General features: G+C 46.1%; 2 protein-coding genes across 8 annotated transcripts in view; both read right to left on the bottom strand.

The window, feature by feature from the left end:
- REEP1 (receptor accessory protein 1) overlaps positions 1-2,589 on the bottom strand; it is a 71,399-nt gene extending 68,810 nt beyond the window's left edge. For 2 of the 6 annotated variants that reach the window (XM_083470204.1, XM_083470209.1), the window contains exon 1: positions 2,348-2,589. In XM_083470204.1, the coding sequence (XP_083326330.1) occupies positions 2,348-2,379 (32 nt within the window). In that variant the 5' untranslated portion in view covers positions 2,380-2,589. The remainder of the gene's footprint in view (positions 1-2,347) is intronic. The other 4 variants (XM_083470206.1, XM_083470207.1, XM_083470205.1 and 1 more) reach the window with 3 other exon arrangements.
- A 5,291-nt stretch (positions 2,590-7,880) lies between these two features.
- Positions 7,881-21,624, bottom strand: part of LOC310690566 (charged multivesicular body protein 3) — a 38,786-nt gene continuing 25,042 nt past the window's right edge. The window contains exons 1-6 of one of the 2 annotated variants that reach the window (XM_083469778.1): positions 20,258-20,415; positions 16,818-16,878; positions 14,240-14,419; positions 11,457-11,578; positions 11,053-11,167; positions 7,881-8,266 (exon numbers count right to left, since the gene is read on the bottom strand). In XM_083469778.1, coding sequence (XP_083325904.1) covers positions 8,124-8,266; positions 11,053-11,167; positions 11,457-11,578; positions 14,240-14,419; positions 16,818-16,878; positions 20,258-20,302 — 666 coding nt within the window. In that variant the 5' untranslated portion in view covers positions 20,303-20,415 and the 3' untranslated portion in view covers positions 7,881-8,123. Of the gene's footprint in view, positions 8,267-11,052; positions 11,168-11,456; positions 11,579-14,239; positions 14,420-16,817; positions 16,879-20,257; positions 20,416-21,624 lie in introns of those variants that run through there. The other variant, XM_083469779.1, reaches the window with a different exon arrangement.

Genomic DNA, 21,624 nt, shown 5'->3' with positions numbered 1-21,624 from the left:
ATTTGCTTCAAATGGCCATGCTCTGAATTAGCCATATGTTCATTGCAATGGGGTAATGGGTAGCAGGCTTTGGAGGCTACTTTGATCAAATGCTTATATTTCGGAACAATTCCATTTAAACCCTAACCCAAATTTGTATGACCTGAAGACTGCCTTCACACCCCATTAACACACAACCTGGCACATTCAGAAAGGGAATCTAGGGGTGGTCTGTACTGTAAGAAACCATTTCCTCTATGTCATGGGTAGGCAAACTAAGGCCCAGGGGCCGGATCTGGCCCAATCGCCTTCTCAATCCGGCCCACGGACGGTCTGGGAATCAGCGTGTTTTTACATGAGTAGAATGTATCCTTTTATTTAAAATGCATCTCTGGGTTATTTGTGGGGCATAGGAATTTGTTCATTCCCCCCCCAAAAAAATATAGTCTGGCCCCCCACAAGGTCTGAGGGACAGTGGACCGGCCCCCTACTGAAAAAGTTTGCTGACCCCTGCTCTACTTAGTATTTAATGAGGGCTATTCTGCACCATCAAGCAACTTTGTGTTTTATTCCTACAAGTCCTGATGTTGCGTCATACTTTTTCTGCTTGCGGTCCATGTGCAACAAAGAACTGTAGGTGCACTTATGCTGTTCTCTTCCTCACCCCACCCCACGCCTTTCAAACTGTGTGATGTATGACCTCACTCATAATACGACCGTTCCTTGGGCTGCCTTTGTTTCCCAGAACTACACACCAATCGGCACTATTTCAACAAAGCTTCACAAGATGGGAGGAGGCAAATACTGTATACAGATTAATACTAGGCGTTTAAAAATGAGTCTGAGTTTAAAAGTCAAATGAGAGACTATATTCGAAATTATGCCAAAAACAAAGAAGAGTGGAACAGCATCTTTAAACACGAGCTTAGATATACTATGCCAATCACACACTTGGAAATACTATGTAAATTATGTGGAGAAAACACAGCTTTTCAGAACAAAACCTTAAAGTGCCATCTTATTTTTAAAAAAAGATCAGCAAAAGACTTATCTTGTTTGCAAAATACCCATCTGATATTTAACATGGTTCACCCTAGCAAAGTGCAAGCTCAACCACAGAAAATGACAGCTGCAGATTGGTCAGGATCATATAACTTGCCGGCTTCTGTTCTTACAACCCTTGCCATGATCCGCCATCAAAAGGCTCGTAGAGAGGAAGCCCAAAAATCAATCCCACCCTCTTCCCATCTTTCAGACTGCTGGGCAGAGACAGAAGCCAGGTGGATGAACCGGGTGTTATCCTAGCACATCTCTCCAGACAAAGGTGGCGCTGGGCCTCCAACAACAAATTGCCTTCAGCATCCTAGAAGAGGGAGCCCAAGGAAAATCCACATTTGGGTTCATTCTGTTGCTCTCCTAACTTTGGCAAGCTACATTTCTTTTACAAAAGCAGCATCTATGAGGATAACCACCTTCATGTTGCGGGCACATGTTGTAGGCCGTCTCCCTTCCCTTTCTGGATGCAAATGGTCATGGAAACGGACTCCATTGTTTGCTTCCTGGGGAGAATTCCCCAGGGATTCCTGTACGGCTTGCCTGGACACCCCATGACATGTGAAGCCTATGTTGAAGCAAGAGAATGCTCCACTTTTCCAGAAAGGCTTTTCCAGAGGTTTTTCTTTTGTTTTGGTTTCAAAGAGAGGGGAACCCCACAGATCCTCCGCCCCCATTTTAATCATGTAAGGTAAACAGTGCTTAACCAAAAAATAAATTAGGACCCCCCCCCCTCTCTCTCTGCTCCCACCTCCCATGGGATGTCTCCTGACAGCGCCCTCTAGCGAGCCCCCACCCCACAGAAATAGGTATTGCCAGCAACAAAGCGTCAATTTCCCTGCCGCCCTTCCCAATATTCGATTTTTCTCCCCATTTGCAGAGGTGAAACGCTGCAAAAAGCAACCCCGCTTTCGCGTGCACCCGTCCTGGCTTTACCCCTACCCGGCAGCGCCGAGCCAATATAGGATTTTGTGGGGTGTTTTTTAAAAAAGCAACCCAAAAATGCACATCTTCCCTTTGCTGTATTAAAAAACAACAACCCCAAACCCACGCCGATCTCCTGCTGCTGAGCGCAAGAAAGAAAAGGGAAAAATCTAGGCACCGGCGGCAGCCTGTGAAGGAAAGGCTATAATTAGATGGGCAGATATTCTTAGCCCGGGGCGCGTTGGGTGGAAAGCTGCGTTGCGCACGGGAGACAGAGACGGAGACCCACAAGCCCATGCAATCCTATGGCCCACCACGCTTGCAAAAAGGCTGGGGGTTCCCCAAAAGCGCAGGGCGCGCGGCGGGAGACACCCCCGCGCGGGCTACTCACACCACTAGCCTGGAGATGATCCAGGAGACCATGGCGCTGAGCGGCTCCGGTGACAGCAGCAGCAGGGAGTGGGTCCGCTTTCCCCCGCCCGGCTCGGAGCTGCCCGTCTGCCGTCGCGGGAAGAAGGAGCAGCAGCAGCAGCAGCAGCAGCAGCAGCAGCGCCAGGCGCCTCAGCCATTCGGCATGCCAGCCCCAGCGCGCAGCCTCACTGGGGAGCGGCCGGAAGCGGCCGAGGGCCGCACGAGCGCGGCTGGGAGGGCCGGGCGCGCGAGGGACTTCGCACCTGCCCTGATTCTGTGCGGAGCCTCTTTCATCATCAACCAGGCCTTTGGTTGACCTGATCAACATCCCATACACTTTTATTTTTTAAATAATGTTTATTAAAGTTTCACAAACAATGAAAAATTTCAAAATTTAAACATAAGAAATACAAAAATGAAAAAATACCAAAAACAAAACACATAAGAAATACAGTTACAGTACAATAAAAAACAGTTAACAAAAGAAGGTAAGGAAAAAAGGAAAGAAAAGAAAAAAAGGAAACAAACAAAGCAGAAAATAGATTAGTATTTTCATATCTTATACTTCATTCACTAGTTTCTAGACCTCCTCACACCTCCCATTTTGTATTCCAGTTCAAATATTAAATTCAGCAAGTCCTTACCCTCTAGCATTTATCCTCACTCAAGATATTAACCTATTATAAATATCAATTTTCCAGTTATCAATCCTTATTTACATTTTCTTAAAAACCTTTTAACCAATACCACTTATTTTCCATCAGACATCGTTTTAACATTCCTTAATTTTTCAGTGCTTCTGCAAGTAGTCTTTAAATTTCTTCCAGTCTTCCTCCACCGACTCTTCTCCCTAGTCACGAATTCTACATCCCATACACTTTTAAAATGCGGCTCTTTTGTAGGGGATATTACTGAGCTTTTATTTTTATTTTATGTACTGTGATCTTTTTCTGTGAACCGCTCCGAGACCTCCGGGTATAGGGCGGTATATAGATTCAATAAATAATAATTAATAATAATATGCATCATAAGCCATATAGAGTAATTAACAAATCCTCAGTGAAACAATTACAACCTTTAAGCAAAAAATAAGCTAAACATCACAATTATATAATCTATTCAACGATATTAACGGCATTAAAACATCAGCCAGAAAAATAAGCTAAGCACTTTTTTGTTTGCAAACTCTCTATCCATCCCATGACCAGTGTTTTTTCTTTCTTTCTGGGGTACTCAGTGGTGCACATTACCGACATTTTTTTTCCCCTCAAAGAAAAGCACTGGTTAAAAATATGGCACTTACTGTAACAACTTAATGGTGAGAACCGGCATCTCTTTTTTTCTAGAATAAAAACACTGCCCATGACTCATAATCTTTCACACTACAGTGGTACCTCGGTTTACAGATGCTTCAGGTTACAGACTCCACTAACCCAGAAATAGTACCTCAGGTTAAGAATTTTGCTTCAGGATGAGGACAGAAATCGTGCTCCGGCGGCGCGGCAGCAGCGGGAGGCCCCATTAGCTAAAGTGCTACTTCAGGTTAAGAACAGTTTCAGATTAAGAACAGACCTCCGGAACAATTTAAGTACTTAACCTGAGGTACCACTGTATTCATCTCATTAAAATATGTGTATGAATGATACCCCCAGGCAGCAACTTCCTCTGGCTGGAGGTGGAGCAGCACAGGTAAACCAACCGTCCCTTGATGGCAAACAGTCTCTCTGCCCTCACAGTGCTTCCTCTGAAAACAGTCCCTTGAAGAAGGATGTTGACAAGCTGGGACATGTGCAGAGGAGGACCACCAAAGATGATCAAGGGTCTGGAAACCAAACCTTATGAGGAACGGTTGAAGGAGCTGGGTATGTTTAGCTGGGGGGGAGGAGACCGAGAGGAGGAGATATTATTGTTGTTATTGTTATTGTTGTTTAGTTGTTTAGTCGTGTCCGACTCTTCGTGACCCCATGGACCAGAGCACGCCAGGCACTCCTGTCTTCCACTGCCTCCCGCAGTTTGGTCAAACTCATGCTGGTAGCTTCGAGAACAGTGTCCAACCATCTTGTCCTCTGTCGTCCCCTTCTCCTTGTGTCGTCCCCTTCTCCTTTCCCAACATCAGGGTCTTTTCCAGGGCTGATTTCCTTCAGAATGGATAGGTTTGCTCTTCTTGCACTCCATGGGACTGTCAAGAGTCTCCTCCATGGAGGAGGAGGAGATATGATAGCTAAATATTGTGATATACCGATATATCACGATGCTTGAAATAATGTTGAAACTACATAAAGGGGAACAGTAGGGCTGGGTGATGGCTGGTTTTCAACTTCACAATATAAGGTAAAGGTAAAGGGACCCCTGACCATTAGGTCCAGTCGTGACCAACTCTGGGGTTGCGGTGCTCATCTTGCTTTATTGGCCGACGGAGCCGGCGTACAGCTTCCGGGTCATGTGACCAGCATGACTAAGCTGCTTCTGACGAACCAGAGCAGCGCACGGAAACACCGTTTACCTTCCTGCCAGAGCGGTACCTGTTTATCTACTTGCACTCTGACGTGCTTTCGAACTGTTAGGTTGGCAGGAGCAGGGACCGAACAACGGGAGCTCACCCCCTCGTGGGGATTCGAACCGCCGACCTTCTGATCGGCAAGCCCTAGGTTCTGTGGTTTAACCCACAGCGCCACCTGCGCCCCTATCGTCAGCTAAATATTGTGATATACCGCTATATCACAATGATTGAAATAACGATGGAACTACGTCAGTACAGTGGTACCTCAGGTTACATACACTTCAGGTTACAGACTCCACTAACCCAGAAATAGTACCTCGGGTTAAGAACTTTGCTTCAGGATGAGAACAGAAATCGTGCAGCAGCAGCGGGAGGCCCCATTAGCTAAAGTGGTACCTCAGGTTAAGAACAGTTTCAGGTAAAGAACAGACCTCTGGAACGAATTAAGTACTTAACCTGAGGTACCACTGTAGAGCCATAAGCTGACTTCACGGTTTCCCCCACATCGTGATTTTTGCACAACACCTCCCCCATCACGATTCGTGATATATTGCCACGTCAAAAATCACGATACTGAAAAACCGTGAAGCCAGCCAGTGACTCTACATAGCTTCAGCCTTATGCCAGACATTGCGATTACATTGGTATATGTCAGGCAGCAGAGGACTCAACTCCCACGGCAGGCTGCCAGAAGCAGAAACAAGGGGAAAGTCCTTACCGTTGTCTTTTATTAAATATTCAAAGGCATGGAAGAAAGAGGGAACAAGCTTGTTTTCTCCTGCTCTGAAGGGTAGGACCCAAAGCAATGGCTTCAAGTTACAAGGAAGGAGATCCTGACTAACATTCAGGAAGAACTTTGTGACAGTCAGAGCTGTTCCACAGTGGGGTGATCTCCCTTGGGAGGTTGTGAACTCTCCTTCCTTGGAGGTTTTTCACCAGAGGTTGGATGGCCACCTGTCATGGATGCTTTAGCTGAGATTCCTGGGATCCCTTCCATCTCTACTATTCTGTGATTCTATAAAGCTTTGATGGCAGAACTAGGAGCAAAGATCTAGAGGCAAGTAGAGTAGACTGTGCTTTCTTCCCTGGCAGCAGACTGACACACACAAAAATGATGTTTCTTAGGATGCAATTCATGAAGCAGAGTCCCTTTTATGTTTGTTTGTTTGTTTGTTTGTTTGTTTGTTTGTTTGTTTGTATGAATGAATGTTTGCATAACAGACCGGGGATATTTGTGGAAACAGAAAATAAGTGACATTCACACAATGACGACGTTCTTTGTTCCCCAGGACTCAGATCTGATGTATTTTGTATCTGATTTGCATTGTCCGAGCAGATACGAGCCCAAATATGGAAATGCCCACATTCTACCTAAAGATATATGCTGAAATTAATGAATGTATTGCTTGATTATAGCAGTCAGCTGACCTCTTTATCAACCAGGAGCTCATTTGAGAGATATGCTTGTAGTACTTGCAGCAGAAAGTACAGTACAAGGCTTTGTAGAAGACCAAAGGTGATTTCGTTTTTCCCCACTAGGGGGAAACTTTGTCACATACCTTTCGTATGGGAACAAATAGCACTAGACAGGAAAGCGGGGGAATCTCCCAACTACAGTACTTAGATGACAAGGACAGCAAAAAATGCATTTGATGATACGTATTATTAGCATGGTGAATGCTGGTAATACCATACCAATACTGTACAACCCTGCAGCCGAATCAAATTAAAACTGACTACAGAAACTGGATTCTGTCGGCTGCCCGCAGGTTTTTCTCCCTGCATTCATAAGATGTTTTTGTCTTTGCAACAGAAACAAACGTAAGGGCATGCATAAAAATATCCTTTATTAATGTACACATAATAGTGCATACATTGGTATGCACACATTAAAACAAGCTACTGATTTACAAAGAGGATAAACTTGAGAAACTTAACTCATTTTTGTTAGGTTGATATATAATAATAATAATAATAATAATAATAATAATAATAATAATAATAATAATAATTTATTATTTATACCCCGCCCATCTGGCTGGGTTTCCCCAGCCACTCTGGGCGGCTTCCAACTGAATATTAAAAACAATACAGCATTAGACATTAAAAACTTCCCTAAAGAGGGCTGCTGTACCTGCATATTGATTTCCTGTCATCTGCGCTACTCGAGCATGATTTGGAAAACTGGATGGTGGATCATGACAGTGGTACCTCAGGTTACAAACTATTCGGGTTACAAACACTTCAGGTTACAGACTCCGCTAACCCGGAACTAGTGCCTCGGGTTAAGAACTTTACCTCAGGATGAAAACAGAAATCGCGTGCTGGCAGTGCGGCGGCAACGGGAGGCCCCATTAGCTAAAGTGGTACCTCAGGTTAAAAACAGTTTCAGGTTAAGAAGGGACCTCTGGAACGAATTAAGTTCTTAACCAGAGGTACCACTGTAATTTAATTGTGATATAAAAAGCTTTCTGGAAATGCATCCTATGTTATTTAAAACTGCACTGTGCCTATGGCTTATTATAATGTGACATCTCCATTTTGATGAGCTTTTGACTGGATTACCCGGCAAGCTTTTTTACAAAATCTTTAAGAATATAAATAAAAAACAGGTTTTATGTACCTAAAACTGCTTAGTGACACAGAGTTTTATTTTACTTGTACCATTTTGGATCTCCCCCCCCCCACCCCCGGTACTTTGCTGACAGGCCTTTTTTACTATTTCAGTATAGACTTCTTCTTCTTCTTTTACATATAACTTTTACTTGCAGGAGATCAACTGTATTAAGCTAATCAGAACTGCACTTTGTGGCTGAAGAGTCTACTTGGTTTTTAATAACTGGCAAGAGGTTTGTGTGTTCAGTCCACATACTTGAAAGAAACTACCAGCTCACCAGGGACTGCAGGAAAGTGTTAAAAACTGTTTATTAAAATCTAGTCATAATGTTTCAGAAATGTACATAATGCTGTTGTTGCAGGTACAGCCCGCAGGAGACAGTACGTAAAGCACAAGCTCGTTCAAATAGGTTTTTATTTTATTTTTTCTTTGAGAATACATATGCCATCCCTTCTCCATTCCCCAAGAGCGGTTTAGTGTTGGGCATAGGTTGACAGAAAAGTTAAAAATAATATCTCTGAAGGCAAACCCACAAAAAAATAGATATAGGAATATATACAGGAAAGACTTTTGCACTGTTAAAAGGCGTGACAGGGCAGCCTGTGGAAAAATGCACCAAACTGCAAAGCCAGCCTACATTTAGCTACGGAGAGTCGCTAACCGCGACTGCATTGCTTCAATATCTTCTTCTTCATCTTCATCAACAACAGCTGCTGTAGCCCCTTCAGGCTCATGTTCTGGCAGGGCGTCGGTGACCTTACTGGGTGCTTTACCCAAGGCTCCTGCAAGAAAAGGCAAAGCACACTTGCAGTTGAAAAAGCAGCGCCAAAATATAAAGGCTCGACCCAGAACAATCCCAGAACTCTAAGCAGGGTGGGATTACCGTATTTTTCGCCCTATAGGACGCACTTTCCCCCCTCCAAAAATGAAGGGTAAATGTGTGTGCGTCCTATGGGGCGAATGCAGGCTTTCGGCGAAGCCCGGAGAGCGACCCCTCTTGCTCTCCAGGCTTCAAGAAGCTCTCCGCAAGCCTTGGGAGCTCCGTGGGAGTTCCCGTCGGGCTCCCAAGGCTTGCGGATAGGAGCCTGCATCCCGAAGCAACCCTGCGCCCCGGGCTTCGTGCAGATATCGGGCAGCCCCACAAGCTTGGGGGACAGCGGAGAGGCGCAGCGTGCCTTCCCCCGTTCCCCGACCTGGTTTGGAGGCTGGCGCTGGGGAGAAGTGCACTTCTCCCCAGCGCCAGCCCCACAAGCTCGGGGGACAGCGGGGAGGCGGAGCGCCGCCATCTCGCTGTTCCCCGACCTGGTTTGGATTCCCTGACCTGGTTTTTTTTGGGGGGGGGGGAAATAAAGGGGAATTTTCCTTTATTTCCCCCCCCCAAAAAAAAACTAGGTGCGTCCTAAGGGCCAGTGCACCCTATGGGACGAAAAATACGGTAGGTGGGAGTGATTGCAATCACAAACTGCAAATAAGTCACAGAAACCACTGACAGGGCCTCATCCCCTCCCCGAGGACCAAAATATTAACAGTCTTGCTCCGCTTAGAAGAGCTCTGCTTGCTTGACAGTTCTGAATGACGCAATGTTAGGGAGAAAATGAAGTTTCTGTTAGAATTCCTGCTCCATGATTGCAGTCATGGGATTTTTGTCTATCACATGACAGTATATGTTTTGACTCCATGGAGTGGGAAGTGACGGAGACAAGATGTTTGTGTTACTGTGTTCCATGAAGTGGGACTATTGTCATTGTCCTTTCTCTCTTTGCTGTCTGATGCTAGAGAGAGAGGGAGCCATGTTGCAGTGCTCCGTGTGTGTTTATATGTAAATAAAGTAGATTAGCCAAAATGCTGATTTGCTGAGGTCTGTCACGCTAGCTGCGAAGACTCTGCAGATCCCTAAGTGTGCCAATGTCTGTTGGCATCGGTCGCTGTGATGTTTGAGCAGAAGAAAGCTTTTGAAGCCCACAAATGAAAGACCAGGAGGGAGAGAACATGCCAGTTGGGCATGTGTCTCTGCCAGGGTCCTACTCGAGTGTAGGACGAGCTCCTGAAAGTTTCTGTGCCGCCATGACGGAGTCCCTAAAATGGGCTCCGCTTTCTCATTGCTCTGAGCTCTCTGGAGAACCAGGGAGAATTCAGCCATGATAGCTATCAACCACTCAGGCCATTCCCTCAGTCTAGAGGCTGAGCAAGGCATCTAATAGAACTGGCCAGACACAGCAGATTCTCTCTCAGCCAACGGATTCCTTCTCAGTAAACCATGTGGATCTGCCAGTCTTCAGAGGTAGGTTGTTTCAATAGGCTCCACCACTGTTAAGGGAAGGACTGAAGACAACCCAACCCTAGCCGACAAGGATCGGCCATGGCAGCAGAACCAGATTAAGCTTCTTCATCATCCTGTCTACCACAAAACTATGCCAAGGGTCCAACTTTTCATACCAAGTGGGCCGCAAGAGCACTTCAACCTGGAACCCACAGGCAGCACATTGTATTGTCGTGTGGGAGGTGGAGGGGAGAGCAAGGCCAACATCTGACACCCATCACTCAGCCCCCCCAAAGTTGGGTAAGCAAGGCGCTGGGCTTTGGGAAGGAGGTGCAAGGCTCTGGTAGGGTCCTAAAGGTAAAGGGTAAAGGGACCCCTGACCATTAGGTCCAGTCGTGACCGACTCTGGGGTTGCGGCGCTCATCTCGCTTTATTGGCCGAGGGAGCCGGCGTACAGCTTCCGGGTCATGTGGCCAGCATGACTAAGCCGCTTCTGGTGAACCAGAGCAGCGCACGGAAATGCCGTTTACCTTCCTGACAGAGCGGTACCTATTTATCTACTTGCACTTTGACGTCCTTTTGAACTGCTAGGTGGGCAGGAGCTGGGACTGAACAACGGGAGCTCACCCCGTCGCGGGGATTCGAACCGGCGACCTTCTGATCAGCAAGTCCTAGGCTCTGTGGTTTAACCCACAGCGCCACCCGCATCCCCTCTGGTAGGGTCCTAGGGCCCTCCCATCTCCTTCCAAAAGCTGGGAAAGTGCTAACTAGGGTTTGGGAAGGAGACAGGAGGACTCTAGGACCCTGTCATAGCCCCCATATCTCCTTCCCGGCTTTGGGAAGGCAGTATAAATACAAGCAAATAGAAGACATGCTGGCCAAGGAACCATTGGGAGTGCACTTCAAGACTCCCAATTGTTTATTTGCTGCCAGGTCTTTATCTACCCTACATACACATATATGATGTCCGGAAAACAGCCTTGCGAGCTAAATTTTGACTGCCGTCTAGCCTAGTTAGGCTCATGCTTTGGAGGTTCCCCACCACTGGACTAGGTGGGAGAACTGGAAGATGAAACAGCCATTTAACTTCACTTCCTGAAATATAACAAAGACTCAAGAGAATGCTTAAAAGCTGTGGCATATAACTCCAGGGTTTCATTTGCTCAGCAACACCTGTTCAGGCAAGCTTCCACTTAATATTACAGGAGAGCTGGCGCTGCAAATGAAGGTGGCCAGTTTTGCCAACAATAAAAAGTAGGACATGGCACATACGTTTATCTATAGACACTTGTGCACACTTCCACTCACCAGCTGTAAGGTCAAACAAAATTTTGTCGATCTCCATTTCTGCTTCCTCTTCCATCTCTTCTTGGTCTTCCATACCTTCAAAAGTATCCTCCAGCATGTCTTCGATAATACCTGCCTAAAGAAAATGTAGATGATGGAAAATTAAGTTATTTGTATATACAGACCAGGATCATACACATGTAGACCTGGAGAGACAACGAAAATTTGACAACTGATCTCCTTCGAACTGATGTTCATGTGGCCTCATCTGGCAAAGAGAAGGCAGGAGCCAGGAGATCAACAAACAAGGCAACAGGGTAACAGTGATCTGAAGCAGGTACTATCCCTTACATGCTAGACTGCTTTCCTTGCTACCATTTTACACAGCCAGATCATACAAAAAAGAATTAAGAGAGTAATTTTACCTTCATCATTTCTTTGGACAACTCCCGCATCGTAGCCTGGATTTCGGGGATCTTTACTAAGTTTTGCATGGCTTTCATTACTTCTGAGCTCTTTTGCAATGAGCCAGCCACTCTCAGGACAGCTGCCGAGAGAAGGCATGGAAGACTTTAGATTAAATTCAGACCAGCAGAACATCAGCTTGGGCTGTTCCCTGCCATCAGTTCAAGGTTCCTATTCAATTCAGAGAGGAGTTGAGGGTACCTAAGATTACAAGATGTCCACCTTTTCTCTCAACCTGATAAAAAGCCAACAATAAGAGTGTGCATAAAGAACAGTGTATTATCTTCCTCTCTGATTCTGAAAAAGACCCCTAAAGATTTTCTAGGGTAAGGATGTGATCAGAGGCCTGCAATGTTACATCAAGGGTTATCTAGCTCAGGATCTTGCTTGTGACGCTTTCAAGTACAGTGGTACCTTGGGTTAAGTACCATATATTTTGCTCTACAAGACTCACTTTTTTCCTCCTAAAAAGGTGTGTGTGCATCTTATGGAGCGAATGCAGGCTGCACAGCTGTCACAGAAGCCAGAACAGCAAGAGGGATCCCTCTTGCTGTTCTGGCTTCGGAGATTCAGAATTTTTTTTTTCTTGTTTTCCTCCTCCAAAAACTAGGTGCGTCTTGTGCATCTTATAGAGAGAAAAATACGATACTTAATTCGTTCCGGAGGTCTGTTCTTAACCTGAAGCTGTTCTTAACCTGAAGCACCACTTTAGCTAGTGGGGCCTTCTGCTGCTGCCGCGCCGCCGGAGCACGATTTCTGTTCTCATCCTGAAGCAAAGTTCTTAACCTGAAGCACTATTTCTGGGTTAGCGGAGTCTGTAACCTGAAGCGTCTGTAACCTGAAGCATATGTAACCTGAGGTACCACTGTATACAAATCTTTCCAAGGCCGCTTGATTTTTGTAAAAATAACCAAACAAACCTGTGATGATTAAACCACAAGAAGGCAATATCACATGACACTGTATCCAATGGTGGCTTTATTTGTACATAACACTGCAAGAATGAGGAAGCAGGTGGGTGCCTGGAGCAAAAGATCACAGTCACATTGCTCCACCCTAGTCCTGCTGCCGCCAGAGCCAAGCTATGTATGGCCTAGGCTTGCATGCAAACCTGACCTCGTGGTTTGCCTCCCTAGCTCTTTGTTTATTTGGAGTGACATAAGCTACAAGTTGAGGTTCACGCAGAACGCCACTGAACTGCAAGGAAAAGTGCTCATCCTCTACAAAACCTTAGTTACCTTCCAAAGGTCCGCAGACCTCAAATGTGTAGCAAGGTGGAAGACTTTTGGGAGAGCGCTTTTCTAAATGGGAAGTCCTGGGTTGCATACTGCTATCATGTGGAAAGAAGAGGTGTACTTTCCTACAACTTGCTTCTTTATTCAAACATTACTGACCTTTGCTACCTTCGTGGGGCTACCTTTGAAGGTGACCCGGAAACTACAACCAATCCAGAATGCGGCAGCTAGACTGGTGACTGGGAGCGGCCGCCAAGACCACATAACACCGGTCTTGAAAGACCTACATTGGCTCCCAGTACGTTTCCGAGCACAATTCAAAGGGTTGGTGCTGACCTTTAAAGCCCTAAATGGCCTCGGTCCAGTATATCTGAAGGAGCGTCTCCACCCGCATCGTTCTACCCGGACACTGAGGTCCAGCATCAAGGGCCTTCTGGCAGTTCCCTCACTGCGAGAAGCCAAGTTACAGAGAACCAGGCACTCGCCCTGTGGAACGCCCTCTTACCAGATGTCAAAGAGAACAACAACTACCAGACTTTTAGAAGACATCTGAAGGCAGCCCTGTTTAGGGAAGATTTTAATGTTTGATGCATCACTGTATTTTAATATTTTGTTGAAAGCCGCCCAGAGTGGCTGGGGAAGCCCAGCCAGATGGGCAGGGTATAAATAAATACTATTGCTACAGCCCAGCATAAACATAAATCTATGGTGTGAACTGTTTAGTCACACAGTCTTCACAACAGTCTTCTATTTCTTTCTGTATTGTTGACCCTTGATCATTTTATGCTCATTTGGTCTAATGAGGTTCAAAGCCTTTATTTCCAAGCATCATTTTATTCCACAGTCTTCTACGGGAGAGATAGGCTGTTGCAGCATTGCACCACAGCTCAGCTTCAGGACGGATTGATGGAGGTGGGAGAATTCTGGATAAATGTTTGTCCAGGGCCCCCTTTGCACATGCACCTAGCAGTGTGAGAAGAGCTTCTGCAAGCTGTGAGCCTACAGTATGCTGCAGGCGAATACAGTGTTACCTTGGGTTAAGTACTTAATTCGTTCTGGAGGTCCGTTCTTAACCTGAAACTGTTCTTAACCTAAAGCACCACTTTAGCTAATGGGGCCTCCTGCTGCTACCGCGCCGCTGCTGCACGATTTCTGTTCTCATCCTGAAGCAAAGTTCTTAACCTGAAGTAGTATTTCTGGGTTAGCAGAGTCTGTAACCTGAAGCGTATGTAACCTGAAGCGTATGTAACCCGAGGTACCACTGTATAGCTGAAAAACACAGCTTGGTGGACAAAGCCTATTGCATGGGTATTTCCTAACCCACTGCTACCCTTTCATGTGGTTAGAGCAATACCAAAAGAATAAGATCCTAGATAGATAGATAGATAGATAGATAGAGGATATCTTTCTTTTGTATTCAGTTGCCTGTCTGATTTGGTGGAAGAGAAATTGAAGTAACCATTTTGTTCCACCATGACAGGTGCTGCCGTGGAAGCCCAGCTCCTTACCTAGCTGATTCTTCATCCCCATCAGCACTGAATTCATGTGGGCTTTGGAGGCGTAGAGTTTGCTCACAGCTTTCCGTGAACGAATCATCTCCTTTGCCAGGACCACACAAACGTCTTTCTGACCCTTTTTGGCGGCATCTTTGATGGATCTTTTTACTTTTTCCTCTTCTCGCTGAATATCTACAATGCAAACAAGAGTAAATGGTGATGGCGGAAGCTCGGGGCTTTAAAAATGAGCCGTGATTTCCCTTGGCGTGTGAATACTACATAGGAGAGGAGGAGAGGGACTCACCTGTCACCTCAGTCCCCCTACACTAGCGGCCAAGGACTTAAGAAGACCTTTCTGAACGAAAGGCAATGTTTGGGGGGCTCTGAGAACATGCATATATTGGCTGCTCTCATCTGGGGCAAAAGTCAACCAAAATTTGGTAGCTGCTAAGGTTCTACCTTACTTCCCAAGAAGTGAAGTCTTGTCCTTGACCTCAAATGGCAGCTCCAAACCTCTGAGTGAACCGTGTCTCGGATCAGGAATAGGCAAACTTGGCCCTCCAGATGTTTTAGGACTACACAGCCTGACTCCCTCCCTCGGCAATCTTCGCGGAGCTCTGGCCCAATGGTTGCCAGTGGCTTGAATTAATTAATTTTATAATGAATTATTTTAGAGTGTTGTTTGTGCTGTACTTTTGTACTGTTTTATTGTTGTTAGCCGCCCTGAGCCTGGCTTCGGCTGGAGAGGGCGGGATATAAATAAAATTTATTATTATTATTATTATTATTATTATTATTATTATTATTATTACAATTCCCATCGTCCCTGACCACTGGTCCTGTTAGCTAGGGATGATGGGAGTTGTAGTCCCAAAACATCTGGCGGGCCGAGTTTGCCTATGCCTGTCTTGGATTGTAAATCAATCAGTATTTCCTACTTGCCAGATGTAAGTTCCAATCTTAGTATAATATACTCAGCAACAGTTGCTGACAAATATTCCTGCCAATGAACGGCTTGGGGTAGAAAATGACATTTTTATATTTTATTTTATTACAAATGTCAAACAATAAATAACCCACAGTACACTTACTTGCACTGAGTGATGGGAGGAATTCAACTGAAGAGGAAGTGTTCCTAGAGAGGTGATTTGTGGGTAGATTCAAGTAACTACAGTCATACCTGGGCTGTCGGACGAAATCCATTCTGGAAGTCCGTTCGACTTCCGAAACGTTCTAAAACCAAGGCGCAGCTTCCAATTGGCTGCAGGAGCTTCCCGCACTCAAACGGAAGCCGCGTCAGACGAAAAACGTTCAAAAACCGGAACACTTAGTCCCAATTTTCGGCGTTCAGGAGCCAAAGTGTACGAGTACCAAGGCGTTCAAGAACCAAGGGACGACTGTACTAGTAAACCATGCTAATGATATGTTTGCAACCATTGGGGGACAGTTACGACAACTTCGTATACATTTCCTTATTGAAAGGCTTGGATAACTTGCTATACATGTAGCTTTGTGTAAAGGTTCCTTCTGGCAGCTGCTTCCATTTTAAATATTTCAAGCCCAGTCAACTAAAAACCTTCCATACAAAGGGCCACCAGGAAATTCCCCTGCAAAAGTGCCACTCCAATGAATGGGAGCTGAGTGCTGGCACAGCCTGCATTCATTTCAAAGGGGCTTGCAGAGGAGAACTTTCTAGAGGATGGTGCCCCCAGTATTTCTGGCAGGGGGTGCCTGGACTGAAATCTCGAAGCTTGCTTCCTCTGCTCCCTTCATTTCTAGTTCCAAGGAAATGCAACGGAATCATCAAGAACCCAATTAGGGTCCAGGTGAGGTCAAAACGACAGCCGCATAAGGGTATCCCACATGAACTTTAAACTGATATTCAGATCCCGCATACAAACACTGCTTTGACTGATATTTTCTCTTGATATAAGCCCCCCCTCCCTCATATTTCCCAAGCAAAGAACAAGCATCTTCTAATCCCTTGCAGATGCATTTAGTGGTCACTGCAGAAGCCACCATGGGCTGCCTGATAAAGGCCAGCACAGTTTGGGTGCTGATTTTTGCATTATTGGGTCCAGGAGTGCCAACTTGAATAAAATGGGGGGGCAGGTAAGCCCCACTCCATATAATCAATCGCACGATGCGGCACATGTATACCATTTGAATGGCAATGCCTACCAATTTTGGGGGGCCCAGCCCCTCAAATATTTTTTTTGGGGGGGGAAGGGACCTCAATCCCTAGGAGTTGGCTCCTTTAACTGGGTCACAGGTTGCACTGGGAACATTCGAATCAGGGAGCCCTCCGTCAAAGGAAGTGTGCTGGTGTGTGGAATAATAAATAGCTATATAGCATAGTTCCCCACTGATATGTTAACCATTTGCTGTGGGATCCAACCATACAAAAGCAAAACCCATACCATACAAGCAGCTCCTATATGTCATCAGAGCTGTGTCTGGGCAAAAGCTATACACCATTTAATTGTGTTCTATATGCTGAAGTTTATTAAAAACATTTAAAATCTTACTGGTGTTTATTTGGGGTATCTGAAAGAAGAGCAATTCAGAGAAAACCCAAGAGAATACAGACCTCTAATCTGTCTATCAATCACCCTCATTTCTTTTCGTATCTTCAATGACCACTCATTGACCTGAAAAAGAAAGATAGGGTATTTGAAACTGTGCCCTGCCCAGAGGTTGAAGATGTGGCCCAGCTAGTTAGGTAGCGCCAACCGAATGATCAGTGCTGTTTGGATAGCGGTCATTGAACCCAGGGCAACTGATAGTATTGATCATGCCCATAGATCCTGATATAAAGCTGCAACATGTAGCTGGTTCCTGAGAACAAGTATCTGTGGGTCAGGGCTTTTGATTATTAGCCCGATAGTCAAACTGACTGACACGTAAACATTACTGACGGACAACATGAGAGAGGATTTTAATAAAGGCAAATGAGCAACTCTGTATATGGTGAGCCTAATGTAGATAAATGTGAAACATTACTTGAAGAAATTTGGAATTATCAACACATTTGTGGCTGTAATCAACTAACATTTACTCAGAGTAAGGTAAAGGTAAAGGGACCCCGATCATTAGGTCCAGTCGTGGCCGTCTCTGGCGTTGCGGCTCTCATCTCGCTTTACTGGCCGAGGGAGCCGGTGTACAGCTTCCGGGTCATGTGGCCAGCATGACCAAGCCACTTCTGGAGAACCAGGGCAGCGCACAGAAACGCCATTTACCTTCCCACTGGAGAGGTACCTATTTATCTACTTGCACTTTGACATGCTTTCGAACTGCTAGGTTGGCAGGAGCAGGAACCGAGCAACGGGAGCTCACTCTGTCGCGGGGATTCGAACCGCTGACCTTCTGATCGGCAAGTCCTAGGCTCTGTGGTTTAACCCACAGTGCCACCTGTGTCCATTTACTCGGAGTAGACCCACTGTAATTAATGGACCCCTGTTAGACATGCCCATTAATTTCAATAGGTTCACTTATTATGTTAGAAGACAACCAGGGATATGTATGTTTTCCGATCTCTCGAGTTAACCTGGCAATGTGGGGTGAGGTGATTGAGGATCCTTCAAGCTTCTCCAGTGTTGCATGGATTTTGCCATTCATCCTGCACACCTTATTACTATCATTATATATTTATTTTCACCCTGCCTTTTTCCTTGACAAGGACTCAAGGCGGTTTATAGATAAAAAAGAACAGTATAAAACACAGGTGAAAAAACAATTAAACACACACACACGTTTGTACCGACTGCTGAGAAGCATCAATGGAAGAGTGGTATTGCCTTCAAACAGGATGCTGCACCTTTGTTCTATCTCAGCAGGGCTCTTATATTTTAATCTGGGATGCCCAAACTTCCACATTCTATAAGTAGCCAACCTACTGCAGTGCCAAGTGATGAGACACTGAATCTGCTGCTTTTAGCATCTGGGAACAGCAGCCAGTCATTCTTAGAGAAGACCTGTTGAAATCATAGAATCATAGAGTTGGAAGAGACCATCAATGGGACTTCAGTTGATAATGACTTAACAGTGTCATCCTAACCACATCTAAAGGTAAAGGAAAAGGGACCCCTGACCATTAGGTCCAGTCGTGGCCGACTCTGGGGTTGCGACGCTCATCTCGCTGAATTGGCCGAGGGAGCTGGCATACAGCTTCCGGGTCATGTGGCCAGCATGACTAAGCCACTTTTGGCGAACCAGAGCACCGCATGGAAACGCCATTTACCTTCCCACCGGAGCAGTACCTATTTATCTACTTGCACTTTGACGTGCTTTCGAACTGCTAGGTTGACAGGAGCAGGGACCGAGCAACGGGACCTCACCCCGTCGCGGGGATTCGAACCGCCGACCTTCTAATCAGCAAGTCCTAGGCTCTATGGTTTAACTCACAGCACCACCCGCGTCCCAACCATATCTACTTAAGACTAAATGAAGCCCCTTTGATTTCAGTGGGGCTCGCTCTGTGTTTTCTGCCATGTGGGACTGGAAATTAGCTGAGATCCCTGCACTGCAAGGGGGTTGGGCTGGATGACACCCCCACCCGACCCCTTCCAATTCTGCAGTTTTGTGAATCATGCAAGCCCTTCATGGGGCTTGATGCCCAGACCCGCAGAAGGCGTGTCAGCTACTCAACCAACCCGTCAGGCAGGTGCAAACCCTACGCCCATCCTCATCCCAGCCTCCCCCCCCCCCGTGTGGTGTAATGGTTAAGAGCGTCATCGGGCAAGGACCTGGGAGAGCAGAGTTCGAATCCCCACCCGACCCATGAAGCTCCTTGGAAGCCAGTCACCATCTCTTAGCCCAGGGGTCAGCAAACTTTTTCAACAGGGGGGCTGGTCCACTGTCCCTCAGACCTTGTGGGGAGCCGGACTATATTTTGAAAAGGAAAAAGAAAAAAGAACAAATTCCTATGCCCCACAAATAACCCAGAGATGCATTTTAAATAAAAGGACACATTCTACTCATGTAAAAACACGCTGATTCCCAGACTGTCTGTGGGCCAGATTTAGAAGGCATTTGGGCCGCATCTGCCCTCGGGCCTTAGTTTGCCTACCCATGTCTTAGCCTGACCTACTTCACAGGGTTGTTGTGGGGGTGAAATGGGGAGGAGAACCACGTACACCACACCTTCAGCTCCTTCGAAGATAAAGGTGGCATGTGAATGTAATAAATGAATACAGTGGTACCTCTGGTTATGTACTTAATTCATTCTGGAGGTCTGTTCTTAACCTGAACATGTACTTAACCTGAAGCACCACTTTAGTTAATGGGGCCTCCCACTGCTGCCGCCGCGCAATTTCTGTTCTCATCCTGAAGCAAAGTTCTTAACCCGAGGTACTATTTCTGGGTTAGTGGAGTCTGTAACCTGAAGCGTCTGTAACCCGAGGTATCACTGTAATGGCTGAGGAAACCCAGCCAGATGGGGGGGGGGGTCTAAATAATAAATTATTATTAAAAAAATTAAACTCCTGCCTCGGCTCATCCCAGCAGCACCAGATTTCGGGGGTGGGGTGGGGTGTGGCGGACGACTCCCTCACAAGGCACCGAGAGGCCAAATAATAATAATAATAATAATAATAATAATAATAATAATAATAATAATAGTAGTAGTAGTAATGCCCATACAGTGGTACCTCAGGTTAACTACTTAATTAGTTCCGGAGGTCCGTTCTTAACCTGAAACTGTTCTTAACCTGAAGCACCACTTTAGCTAATGGGGCCTCCTGCTGCTGCTGCTGCACCGCCGGAGCACAATTTCTGTTCTCATCCTGAAGCAAAGTTCTTAACCTGAAGCACTATTTCTGGGTTAGTGGAGTGTGTAACCTGAAGCGTATGTAACCTGAAGCGTATGTAACCCGAGGTACCACTGTATTTATAAACTGTGCCAAAAGGAATTATTGTGGAAATAAGAAATATTTAGTAGGATAGAGGCCAAACTTTGTCCTCGCTCAGGGCGCCCTATTCCCAAAGTCTGCCCCTTCTCCCAGCCTCTCCCTCCCTCCAAGCGGCCTTTACCAGCTCCTTGGGCGGCTTCTCCTGGGTCTTCCCGAACAGCCCCATCTCCGGCCAGCAGCACCAAGTCCTCCCATCCACGCGCTACTTCCTGCTTCCGGCCCTCTCCCAGGGAAACAAGGAAGTGGCGCGCACCATAGAGACGACGTGGGTAGAAGGTGTGATTAGCCGCCGCTCCGATTAGTCCAAGGCCGTTTTTCCTCAACCGAAGCGGCTGGCCTACAACTCCCATCATCCCTTGCTAGCGGGACTGGCCGTTGGGGGATGATGGGAGTTGTAGGCCAACAACATCCGGGGACCCGAAGTCAGGAAAGGCTGGCTTCAGGGAGGAGCTTAGGGACGCGGAAGCCCCGATCTGCTTCCTGGTTGGTTGCCCGCAAGTGACAGACAGGTGATGGAAGCCGCTCCCCGCCGCCGGAGGCAGCCACGCTGCCCAATGCCATAGAACAGAATCATAGACTCGTGGAGTTGGGAGGGACCCCTAAGGGTCATCTAGTCGAACCCCGAGCGATGCAGGTCTCTGAGTTAGATCATGCCTGACAGGTGGCCATCCAGCCTCTGCTTAAAAAGCTCCAAAGGAGGAGAGCACACACCCCCCAGTTCAGACCTCATTAAGCACCTATGTGACGCTTACACGTGTACTCAGATATAAGCCCCAGTGGGACAGGTCCCAGATGAATGGAGGCAGTATTGTAGTTTCAGGTTCATAAGCTGGTGCAAGACACATAAGGGACCAGAGAAAATAAAATGTCACTCGTTATTAAAATAGGGACCGGCAATTGATTATTTTAGAATTTTGCTTTGGAGGATAATATTGGCACTTGGATAATTTTGAATTATATTCACCAGATTTGACTTGGGGTTTTTTGTTTGTTGTTCTTGGTCAACTGTGACTCCCCCTTCAACTGTTTAACCAATAGTGGTACCTCGGGTTAAGTACTTAATTCGTTCCGGAGGTCCGCACTTAACCTGAAACTGTTCTTAACCTGAAGCACCACTTTAGCTAATGGGGCCTCCTGCTGCTGCTGCGCCGCCAGAGCACGATTTCTGTTCTCATCCTGAAGCAAAGTTCTTAACCTGAAGCACTATTTCTGGGTTAGCGGAGTCTGTAACCTGAAACGTATGTAACCTGAAGTGTATGTAACCTGAAGTGTATGTAACCCGAGGTACCACTGTAGTCCATTTGAAATTTGCACACAATGAACTCCCATTGAAATGAATAGACACCCATATACATTAGCCTTTGAATTCTTCTAGCCCCGTGCTAGGCAAAGGGCATTCACATGACAGATTGGAGCCTTTCAAAAGGACAGTAACTGAAAAGGTCTAACCTATTCTGATTTGTTTTACATTCATAATATGACATGACT

Source organism: Podarcis liolepis (assembly GCF_965112155.1).
Source record: "Podarcis liolepis genome assembly, chromosome: 13".
Taxonomy (NCBI): domain Eukaryota; kingdom Metazoa; phylum Chordata; class Lepidosauria; order Squamata; family Lacertidae; genus Podarcis; species Podarcis liolepis.
Note: the sequence above shows the minus strand (reverse complement) of the source record. Positions and strands in the feature narration are given on the sequence as shown.